This window comes from Talpa occidentalis, unplaced genomic scaffold (genome assembly GCF_014898055.3).
Source record: "Talpa occidentalis isolate TD23 unplaced genomic scaffold, MPIMG_talOcc4v2.1 talOcc4.10, whole genome shotgun sequence".
Taxonomy (NCBI): Eukaryota; Metazoa; Chordata; class Mammalia; order Eulipotyphla; family Talpidae; genus Talpa; species Talpa occidentalis.
The window spans coordinates 2,022,246-2,034,268 of NW_023600993.1; the positions used below are offsets into that span (position 1 = coordinate 2,022,246).

Genomic DNA, 12,023 nt, shown 5'->3' on the forward strand with positions numbered 1-12,023 from the left:
GCACAAGTGTCTCCAGAGGCGTCCCGCCCCCGCCCGCCGCGCCCCGGAAGGTTCCAGAAGCCGCGGCGTCAGGCGCGACCGGCGGCGGCCGAGGGGAGGCGCCAGAGCGGGCAGAGCGCGGGCGGGAGCTCAGGCAGGACCGCCCCCCCGCGGCCGGGCGCCCCGACTCCGCGTACCTGCGGGCTGCGCGGCGGCGCCTCCGGCTCCACACGGGGCGCTGTGGGCTAGGCCGGACGCCCTCTCAGCCGGCCGCCCGCGAACTACAACTCCCGAGAGGCACCGCGCCGCGCTCGGCAGCGCGCGCGAGAACGGGCGCCGGGACGCTCGCGAGACCGCGCAAGCTGGGGGATGGCGGCGCCTGAGGAGGCCCGCGTGGCCCCCACCGAACCGCTGGACGTCGCGCGAGGCCTGGAGAACTTGCCCGTGAGCGCGTGGCCCCCGGGGGCGGAGCCACCGCCCTTCCAGGTAGGGGCGGGGCCGGCGCCCTTCTGTAAGGGGCGGAGCCACCACTCTTCTGTAAGGGGCGGGGCTAGCGCCCTGCCGTAGGGGCGGGGCCACCCCCTTGCGAGGGGCGGGGCCAGAGCGCTTCCGGGTGTGGGCGGGGCCAAGGGCCCAGCAGGTGCAGGGGGAGCTCCTTGCAGACCTCTGTGTGCTTGGCCCTGGGGGCGTGGGGGCGGCACCCACCTGTAAGGGCCGGGCTAGGGGTGCAGGTCCTCCTTGTTTATGACCGAGGTTGTCTCCAAACTTCTGGGCCCTTCGACTTGCCCCATCACAGTGCGTTTGTGCAGGAAGCTGCCCTTGAATGCACAAGTTATGTCCTTTTCCGGTAACCCTCCCCACGCCCTTAGCAAGGGTAATTCTTTTTTCTCCCCATAGATGAGCAGTTCCCTGAAGGGTAAAATGGAGAGGTTTCTGGGGTCTCCTGGGAACAGCCTTTTGTCCTGGTTCAGACCCCAGAACTCAGAGGGCCCCAGGGTGAGTCACTTGCCTGTGCTGCCTCAGGCGTGGCAGAGCTAGCCAGCACTTATGAGATCGTCAGAGGAGGCGTGGGCCCAGAACAGCGCCCACGGCAGGAGAGGTCTGTGCGCCATGTGGGACCCTCACCGGCCAGCCGGGAACCAACCGGTGCTGCAGAGGCTGGGGACAGCTTCACAGCGCGGTGCTCAACCGCCTGTGCCACCAGGGGAGGCCCGAAAAACGAAGTTACTCTTGACAGGGCTTCTTTGGCCTAGAGACATACTGACGCTGCCTGTGTGCAGAGGACAAAGCCAGGCTCTGAGCCCTTCCTTTCTGAAGAACGCGCTGTGGGGTGCAAAGCATTTAATCTTACCTGAATCCTTGGTCGTTCGTGGGGGTTGAAAGACTGGCTTTACCCAAAGGGAGTAGGTTTTTGCACAGCTGTTTCTCAGACATCAAGTACATGCAGGGGGCTCTGCTCTTGTCCATAAGGCAAGGGAGGGGAGAGCTCCCAGGACCTGTTGTGATATTGATACCGGAATTGTCAGGCCTAGTCTCTCAGCCAAGAACGGATTCCTGGCTGCAGGGCAGCGCTGAGCCCCAGCCGCTAGACCCCCCACGGGTTGGTGTCTCACGAAGCCGCAGCAGGAACTTCGCAGACGCTCAGGCAAGCAAGCAAGCAAAGACAGGTTTGTTTAGAAAAAGAAAAAGTTTATTGAGGAGAAAAAGAGCAGAAATAAAGTGGGACTCCCAGGCCAGGGAACCAGGCCTGGGAGGGGCAAGGAAGCCAAAGTGGAATTGTGTCTCAGGGAATATATCTTTTTTTCCCTCATTATTCTAAAACTCCACCAGTCTCTTTGTGATTGGTCAGTTTTCGGCTGTCTCACTTAATTTGCTACTGAGTGGGAGATCTTCACATTCCTTATCTAACAGGTCTGTCTTTCCCCATTTGTTACATCTTTATCTTTATGGTCTAGCCCTCCCGGTGAGCATCTTTACACTTTATCTTATCATCTGAAGAAAACCAGGACCATCTTTAACAAGATTATCTGTGGTGCTAGGATGTTTGTTTTTCCCAGTGGAATTGGTTTCATTTCCTTGCTTGCCCTTATCTCTGAAGCCTCCCTAAATTCTTCAGAGGTCCCCTCCTGCACTGTCCCTAAAACTGCCTAATAACCCTAGCTTGCCCTGTCTCAATATGTTCACAAGTCTGGGCCTTCTTCTTGTGGCGAGCTCTTGAACAAACAGACCAGCTTCAGCTGAGCTTTACAGACTGTAGTGGCAGGATGGGCACAGGGCAGGATCTCTGTGATCCGAGCAGACGGGGTCAGGAGGAGTCCTGGAACCCTCGGTGGCTTTTCAAGGTTTTATTGGGATTTTACGAGGCCCATGGCAGGCAGGAGTGTGCAGGGGCCAGGAGGCTGGCAGGCCTCCTAGCCCCCGGCAAATCTTCACTCTTTCTTGGCTCTCTGGTGTTCTTTCTTGGCCTTGTTCTCTGCTGGTTCTTTCGCTCTGCTGTTCCTTTGGCGTCCCCTTGACGCCTCCCTTATAAGCTCAGGCTCAGCCCAGGTGACTCCACCCACGCATGGCCACACCCTACTCCATGTGCCTGCCACCAGGCATGTATTCAGGAGCACAGGGATCCATCATCAATCATAGTGGCAGGACGGCAGAAAAGCCTGATACTTTTACTTACCCTACACAGACCCTGTCCCCATGACTGCTTGAGAACTACAAGCAAAACAGTTGCTAGCTTGCTTTCATGACTCCATAAATGTCCGTGCTACTACACTACCTCAAAGCCTTTCCGCTCAGACTTTCTCACTCCTCTGACCTTGGCCTGCAGGGTAAGGAATAAGGGATGACCAAGAAAAGGATATGCAGGGTGCTCGACTGGAAAGGCCCTGGCGTGGAGATGGGGGAGCTTGGCTCCAGGAGTTTCCTTGCCTGGGAAATGAAAGTAATGGACAGTGTAGCCCTCCTCACTATTGAAGTCAACCCCCTGCGCTTCCTCTTCCTGGCCTGCTGGGACTGGTGTGAGGATAGTCAAGAGCGTCAATGGCAGTTTTCAGAACAGAGCGGGACATGCCATCAGAGAGGCTTCTCATTACTTGACCTGCCTTAGGCAGTTGATGGTTAGTGACACTGGTGGCGGGCATCACAGTAGACTCTGATCTGTAAACGCCTATTCAAGACGAAACACTGCTGAGTGCCTGGTCGAAAACACTTATGCATCTTTTCTTATTCAAGAAATAATTGAGGTCTTATAATGTGCCAGGCATCATGTTAAGTTGGGTGTTGGAGATAAAACGGGGACAGCTGTGAATTCCTGGGCAGGAAGGATGGAAGCCTTGAGATTGAGTCTTTTCCCTACAGATGATGGGCTACATGGAGCCAGGCACCTGAGCCTCACTCAGCAATCAGGCTGCTGGCCGTCAGCACCGCTTTGGGTGGTTAATGTTCCAGAAAGATGACAAGATCCCTTCTTCCTGCAACTTACAGTCTTAGCAAAAAAAAAAAAAAAAGATAAAGCATGCTTGAAATCTTTAAATGATAAGCCTCCTAGCTCTTTCAACTAGCTTGCTTCCAGATATTCATAGAAGATTAAAACTCATCTTAAGAAGATCAAAACAGCTTGCTTTTGCCAAGCCCTGCCTTTATGGGCATCTGTACACATAAGAATTAAGGCGTGAAAAATTCAATGCAGAATTAACTGTGTATCTAGTTAACTGTTGCTTACTCTCTGAAAAGGCAAAAAGAACATTCGCATGTTCAGGTTGGAAATAAGCATACCATAGTGGCAAACACCAAGCAGAAAATAAACTAATTGATTTCTTAAGCTCAGGCTGGGAGCTAACCAATTTTCAGGGCTCTGAAACCACTTTTAAACATTCTTTTTAAAATTTCAACTTGACCTTGACAAGAATTATCTGGCTCACAGGTTCCTAATAGCTACTTGGAGCAAAAACAAACTTATTCGACTAGATGCCAAGTGCAAAGATTCTTACAGCTAGTGTTTCCAAAACACCAAAAAAGGAATGAAGATTTGTCCAGCACTTCTTTAAAATTCAAGATCAAGGCCTAGGTTTGAAGCCCAGAATATTACGCGGTGTCATATTTCAGTTTCTGTTGCTTGGGCACAGAATGTGACTTTGAAAAGCCAAACTTCCATTCAGAAGTTATCAAGAGCTGCAATCAAGCTATCAAAAAACATTTCCCGCGCCACCTGCTCTGTGCTGGGAGACAGATAGCACCCCCACGCCACCCCCTTGCCTCATGACTGCGCCTTTCCTTAAGACATATCTTTGTTAGGAAGACAAGATCTGCCCCTTTAGCCCCAGTAGGGAGCCCAAAGGCCGAGCTTCATCTGTGCCAGTCCAGTTCGGAGAAGGGGAGACTGAGAATAGCCCAGCAGGTGTATTTTCCCTTCAGCCTGCTCTCTCTCCTCTCTCTCTCTATTTAACTTCTCAGGAACCAGAACTATATATCCAAATATTTCCTCTTAGGTTTTCTGCCCCAAAACTTGAAATCTAATTCTTCTAGGCTCTACTTCTAATGCCTCATTTTGCATTTAATTCCAACCCTTGCATGACCAATTTTGCTCTTTGATACCTACCTGAGAAAAAGTAAAGCTTCTGTTGTGACAATACCAAAAAAGGATAAGAATCACATACTCCCTGTCTGCTTTTTTGTTTTTCTCTGAGTGGTTGTTTCTAAATCCCAGCACATTGCAGGTAAGAGACAAGTAAGCTAGATTTATTGATGAATGAAAGCAATCTGTGCTGGTCAGCGCTTGGTTCTCCCTCTCCAAGATGGAGAATTAATAGCATCGAGGGAGTCACCAGGTGGTTTCCCTGACATGATTGTGGCTCGAGGCCCTTTGAACTTGGCAAGGTTGACTCCAGAACCTGCTTTTTAGCCTGCAGAATTCACAGTGCAAACACAGCCAGCCACACGAGGAAGCTTTTTACCTGGATTTTATCGTTTTTTTCCTTCACAGTAACCTATGAAATAGAAAGTGTTTAGAGAGATTAGGAAATACTTGCTGTTTTAAATATAAAATCTAGAAATAATATCTACAATAATTTAAGAACATTAGGTTTTGTGATGATACTGAGCATTTTCATTTAAATTGCATGAGACCTTCCCACCCCCAATATCGGTGCTATCCCCATTTTATGGTTGCCAGCCCCAAGCTTAGCAAGCCTCATGCCCTGTCTGTCTCCTTCACGACCCTGCCCGTCCTGTAGCACGTCATCTCCACTGCCCGCCCAGTGGCCCAGCCACCTTCGGTTTTGCCACCTGGCCTCCGGCGCGTTCCTGCAGGCCCACCTCCCAGCTGAGACTTCATTGCTCACTGGCCACCTACATCTTTCACTAAACCTTCCAGTTATTTCCTAGAACCATGCTCAGTGTCTGCCCCATTCTCGGTGATACTCCAGGTGTATCAGTCACAATTCATTTGATGGCCAGAAAAAAAAACATAAACATTACACAGACTGACTCGAGCGAAATAGGGAAGGAATTACCTGGCAACGGAGAAGTCCAAGAGCAGTACCTGCAGGCATGCCTGGATCCAAGGGCCGAGTCCTCGGGTGGTTCTTCCCTCTTCCTACCTCCCTGTCTACATCCAGCAGTTGGCTGCACACTCACTGTGCAACATGTGTGGCAGAACGTGAAGCTGACAGGTCAGCACTGGCTTGGCAAACACAGTCGACTTGTGCCTGCCCATGAGCCCACAGGTGGGACTGGCCGCCTCAGTCTCTAGCCGCCCAGACCCCCATCCATGCCATGTAAATATTTCAAGAGAATGTCAAGTCAGTGATAACCAGATTATTTCTGAAGCAGATAAACAACTTTTCAATATGTCGTTAAATACCTGGGGAAATGGATAGTTACGTAATCAGACAATAGTTACATAATTAGACAATGTCGTTTTTCTAAGTCAGGTAAAGAATGATATTTCACTGACTTTTATGGAGGAGAAAGTAGAAACATGGGGATAAAATGATGACATCCATCAGGGAAACAAAGATCTCTTTCAGCGGGGCTGTTAGCCTCTGGAAGGTGGCCGAGCTCATTGGGAATTAGCTGCCATGTGTGACCTAAGTCCCAAAAGCATCTCAGATTGTGCATCAGGTTTAAATTGCATATCTAAAAACAGTGTCACTGGATTCTTCCTAATCCATTTAAAATGCATAAGTGAAAAATAAGCAGCTAGAAGCCTCCAGACGCAAGGAAGCCCCACAAGGAGCAGAGGGTCCCCTGCCCAGAAGATCACAGGAAGCCAGACTTGATTTTAAAAGGCGCACTCGGTGTCGAAAAATCACTTTAGAGTTTAGTGATGTCCATCATACATTTAAAACATGTGTGCCTTTGAGCAAATCCTTCCTGAGTGCTTTCATAAGGAGACAGTAAAATCTTCATCTCACAAGCACTTCTTGAAACGTGCCCGTGCACGGCCGGCCTCGGCGCTGGCACTGGGGAGCAGGTGAGTGGCAGCCCCTGGGCGGCAGGAGCTCCTTCCCCTGCATCTGCGCCCCTCAGGAAGCCCTGCTCAGCGGGAGCTGTGAGAAGGCACCCACGAGGGAGCTATTTCCGCCCTCCACCCCCACGGAGCTTCCAAGCGGTGCCGCCCCCCGCCCCCCCCCCCACGGCTGCTCCCACTCTCCCTCCACTCCGCTCACAGCGGGGCTCCTCCACTCCACGCTGTGAAAGGTCAGGGGTTTGCACCTACCCACCTCGCTCCCCAAGGCCTTGGAGGGGAGTCTGATTCCCGGCCCCCAGTACCTGCTAAAGTGTGGGGGCCACGAGGAGGAGGAAGGCTGCAGCACCCGGGCCTCTCCAGCCCTCCCTGGATGGGGCTGAGCTCAGTCCTGCTGCACCCGGCAGCCGGCGCCGCCTCTCTGGGGGCTCAGAGTGGATGAAATGGGGGAACGCCCTGCAAACAGCTCTGGGCAGAGGGCTTCGTGGACACCTGGGTGAAACCTCTCCCCGAGCCCTTGCCGGAGAGCACATCTGACCTGGGGGTGGGCCGTGGACATGCCCTGGCCAAGGCGCAGACTGTGTCCAAGCTCGCTGCACCCGCTGGCCCTGACGGCCTCCGCCTTGCTTTCCCTGCCCGCTGTGCACGTATCCAGCATCCTTTTCAGGCAAAGCATGGATAAAAGTTACCTGAATTCACGCGTCAGGCTCCTGAGCGAGATTTCAGTCTGCAAGGTTTGAAAAGACACTTCAGGACCCCAGCGAGGGAATCAGCTCAGGCTTCACTTTCGAGGGTCTTCTTTTCCATTAACATTGTACAAATGTGACATTTTGAAAATACATTTAAAAACCAAGTAACTTTTTTATATCACCTCCTTCTCATTTAACAAGAGCGGGATTTCTTTATATGTGTGTACTCTGCAGACAATACATCGCTAATAAGCATAAATATCCCATAATATCAGGTCACAAATACGATCCTTGGGTTTCGGCCTGCACCCCCCCCCCTTTTTGGGGGGAAAATGCCCTTTTCAACCATGAGAAGACTCAAATAGAACTATAAAGTAATAGTGTTTTTTTAAATATCAGAGAATAGTTAAGAAGTTAAACAATCTTTGAATAAAAAATTCTTATAAAATCTATGGAAGACTTTCTTCCAAAGGCCATTTTCCATTGGTTTATTGTGTATGATTTTATTACTGAGGCTCTGCACCAAGTCAGAATAAAAATAAACACATGCCTGTCCATTCTAGAGCAGTGTAAGGAGGCCCGAGGCCAAGGAGAAAATGCTTCCTGCGTTCAGACTGTCCTCAGCTCTGGCTTCCCGGCATCCAGAGCGCAGAGGAAACCAGAATGGGTTGCAAAGCTTCAATTTCTGATAAAAGAAAAATGTTTTTTCCTGATCGTTCTCCCTGTGCCTAAAGTAAAGCCACATTTTACATCTAAACAGTGATCTTCGTTTTCGGTCGGAGAGGCGAGTCTTCTGACATCTCCCCACGTGGGGTGTGTCTGTTTTGGGGGGCGCGCTGTGCCGGGGTTCGGAAGCATCGCAGCCCGAGCTGCGGCCCCGGCCGCGCTGACCCCGGCTTCTCTGTCCGCAGTACTCGCCGGACCACGTGGCGGGACCCGGAGCCGACGCCGACCCCGCGCAGGTCACCTTCCCGGGGTGCGGCTGCCGCGCGGCCCCCTGCGCCCCGGGCTCCTGCTGCTGCCTGCGCGGGCGGCGCAACTACGACGAGGCCCTCGGGCTGCGGGCGGGCGCGCGGGCCCGGCCGGTGTTCGAGTGCAACGCCCTGTGCGCGTGCGGCGAGGCCTGCGGGAACCGCGTGGTGCAGCGCGGCCTGCGCTGGCGCCTGCAGGTGTTCCCGGCGGGCGCCAAGGGCTGGGGGCTGCGCGCCCTGGACGCCATCCCCGAGGGCCAGTTCGTCTGCGAGTACGCGGGCGAGGTGCTGGGGCCGGCTGAGGCCCGGCGGCGGGTGGGGGCGCAGGCCCCGGGCGAGGCCAACTATGTCCTCGCGCTCCGGGAGCACGTGTGCGGCGGGCAGGTCCTGGAGACCTTCGTGGACCCCGCGCGCGTCGGCAACGTCGGCCGGTTCCTGAACCATTCTTGTGAGCCCAACCTGCTGATGGTTCCTGTCCGCGTGGACTCCATGGTCCCCAAGTTGGCGCTTTTTGCAGCCAGAAACATTTTGCCGCAGGAGGAACTGTCTTACGACTACTCAGGAAGATTTCTTAATCCCATGGACAGTGAAGCCCCCGCGAGGCCAGAGCCGGGGAAAGCAAGAAAGCCCTGTCACTGCGGGGCCAGGTCCTGCGCGGCCCTCCTGCCCTACGACAGCTCGCTGTTCCCCCCCAGAGAGACACCCGCCTGCAGCCAGGAAGGGGCCGCCCCGGCCTTGCAGTGGGAGAAGGAGCAGCAGCCCAGCAGTTGACTCGGCCCTGCCGGGTGGGCCCTGCCGGCTGCCTGGGCTCAGCTCGGGGCAGGGCAAGGACCACAGCCGGCAGATACCCATTTCTATCAGGTACAGGGCGGCCTGGAAGACTTGCTTTTCCTAGGAGGTGAGGCCACGGGACTGCACTGGGATGTAAGCAGGAATGGGGGCCTTCAGTGGGGACGGCCTTCCCTGGCCCCTCTTCCTGTCGGCTGCATACACCATGGCTGAAGCTGGGGCAGCCATCCTGGGCCCAGGATGGCCTCAGGAGAGGAAGACATGTCGCAGATGAACAAGACTGAGGGCAGGGTGGGTGCTGGGTGCGGAGGGGCCATGTGCAGTCCCACCCTGGCAGCTCTGGCCTCGCAGCTGGGAAACTGCTGCTTCCTGCTCCGAACTGAATCTCAGTGACCCCCGGAAACCGTGGGCCTGCTCCCCGGGTCTTACGTGTATTTGTAATAAAGTGATACAGCTGATCTCCTGACTTCTGTCTGTGGTTCCTACACCCACTTCTCATTTGTTCTGAACAGTAACCCAGGGCGGGGGCACAACCGCTTGCGCCTGCTAGGACGTCAGCGCGCGCCGCCAGTAGTGGAGAGTACACCCCTGAGTCACATCCCTGTTCTTAGGCACAGGCACAGGAGGAGACACATCATAAAAATGTCACTGTGTACTCGGCTGTCCTCCAGAGTGAAGCTTCGAAATCTCAGACGGCCTCCCTTCTTCACATATGCATGACATGGAAATAGCCTGGCAAGCCCGCAGAGGATGGGAGTTTTAGAGCTCCATTCTGACTTCCGGGGAGGAGGCAAGCCTCCCTGCCTTCTTTCCTCAAAGCAAAGCTGTCGCAAAAACAAAGCTGTAATGGGGCCGGTTGCTATTTTGGGCCCTGGAGTGTCATTTTACAAAGTACGTTAACTTCTCTCGCACATTTAAACCCCCTGCACTGTAAGTTTCCCGGAGGACACCCTCCTGCCGTGGGGGGCCGTGAGCAGGATGCTTGGGCACTTTAAATCAGTGAGATGTAGTGTGTGAATTATGCCTCAAACTGTTAAAAATGTGCATGTTAGGGTTTGCATGTTCATGTAACGTTATCCAGAACAGTTCCGAGTGACCAGATGTTCATAAAGTGCCCCTACACAAATGTGTAATGTCTGCAGCACAACACAGTCTCCCTCCAAGCTAGTCCTGGCTCCCTGCAACCCCCCCACCTCCAGCACTGATTTCGCGGGTATTCCAGCTCTTACAAGGTGGCTGATCTCCCTCTTTGCAGACTGGCCTTGTTCTCCTCTGCTAGTAACTGAGCTACTTCGGGAATAAGAGGGAGAAACAATGGGGCCACGGTCTGATTCTGTGATGCCCTGCCCTGCCTCGGTGGCCTGTCTCTGTCCACTGTCTCCTGGACCCAAGATGCTCCCGAGGACAGGCTGCAGGGCAGACAGCAGCATGAGCAGCCCATGCGCGCATCTGGGGGCTGCTCCCACGAACTGGACTCACAGGGTGTGGCCCCTGGGGAGCATTTCTTTTTTTTTTTTTTAAAGATTTATTTATGCATACAAGAGCTGGGGTACAGGCCAGAGCTGCAGGGGGTGAGAGGACTCCCCAGAGACAGAGTAGGGAGCAGAACAGGTGGATCTACTGAAACACACTGCTGAGGGGAGCAGCGGGGAGACAGGAGAGGTCTGCCGCACCCTGTGGGCTGCTCCCTGGCCGGCCAGGGATCGAACTCGTGCTGCGGATTGCTTCACAGGTTGTGTCTTAACCCCTTGCGCCACCAGGGAGGCCCCCCTGGGGAGCGTTTCATATTCACACACAGGTTTACTCATCACAGCATGCGGTCTTGGAACAGTTTCTGAAGTAAGACTGGACCCTCGGCCAGCCCGTCCAGGGTCTGGGCTCAGCCATCTCAGGGCGCTCCGGGAAACACCAGGATCCAAGCCTCAGCCCCTCGGGCCTGGGCCGCGCTTACTGAGCCTCTGTCCCAAGGTGCCTGTGTCCCCAACAACGGGCTCGCTACCCAAGCGCACAGGCCAGGTGACAACATCAGGCTTTTAAGAAATAAGCATTTCGGCAAGTGGCGGGCAAGGAGATGAGGTCAAATCTGCCTCCATGATCAAGAAAGAGAATGAGCGTCTGTGGGTCTTGGAGACCAGCATGGAGAACAAAAGAGTCTCGTTTGCTCAGCTGGGAGGGGCAAAGAAACGTGACCTCCCCAGACACTGACCAAATCAGTACCTTGACCCTGCACGTCTCCGCCCCCAGAAGTGGTGAAGTAACTGCGGTTGAGGCCACGGCCTGTGGTGTCTGATCGCCATGGCCCAAGCTGACTAGGCTAACGCTCCTCCCGAAAAGCAATGGGACGCCATCACGGGTGGAGCACATGGGGGCTGTGGATTCACGCGTCAGAGAGCCAGGACTGCTGTGTGAGCCGCGGGGGCCGGGGGTTTCTATCAGAGAGTCCACAGCAGCGGCCAGCCCTGGCGACAGGCTGGACGTGGAGCCGAGAGGAGGGTGAGGCCGAGAGGACACGGAAGCTTCTGGCTCAGCTGCAGGCTGTATTGGCATCTTCCCCGAAGACTGCAAGGAAAACAGCTGTGGCCCAATCTCAAAAAGGTATGACTTAGCAGATAATTTCTCTCTTTGTTGCATTCTCAAATTTAAGAGAGAAAGAAACTTTCAGTCTTTTGTGCAGTAAGTCAGTGTATGAAGTGCTCTGAAAAAGTCTGCAGGACTCAGGGCGCAGACACGGAGCTGCTGCGGAGGGGTGGGCGAGCGGGTTGGTTTATTCCCCGAAGTATCTAGTTGCACGTGCTTTAAATGTTTTTCAAACACTAATGCGTGAACTTGCCTCTTCTTCTTCCACATGCTCTGACTTGCCGCACAGTGTCCCAGTGGAGGAGACGCGTGGGCTGTGGCTTTCTTCAGGGGCGCTTCTTTGAACAGCTGACCATCAAAACCCATTTCAAGTCTCTTAAGAGAACATCTTGTTATGAACTGGCTGTACCCAAAAAAGTGACAAAGAACAGCGCCGGGCGGGCATCCGTGCCAGGAAGCACATCAGCTTCTTGCCAACTTGGCCTCCTCCCTCCGACAAGCGCTGGCTGTTCTGGTGACAAAGGCGAGCATTGGGAGGGTGAGGTAGAGGTGGAC

At 54.0% G+C, this 12,023-nt stretch overlaps 1 protein-coding gene across 1 annotated transcript; it reads left to right on the forward strand.

Annotated features, from left to right (window-relative positions):
* Nucleotides 1–348: 348 nt before the first annotated feature.
* On the forward strand, nt 349–11,676 carry LOC119255023 (histone-lysine N-methyltransferase SETMAR). Its single transcript, XM_037522046.2, has 2 exons — nt 349–465; nt 8,043–11,676. Exons 1-2 carry the CDS (start codon nt 349–351, stop codon nt 8,871–8,873), a joined length of 948 nt encoding a protein of 315 aa, XP_037377943.1. The 3' UTR covers nt 8,874–11,676.
* The last annotated feature ends 347 nt before the right edge of the window (nt 11,677–12,023 follow it).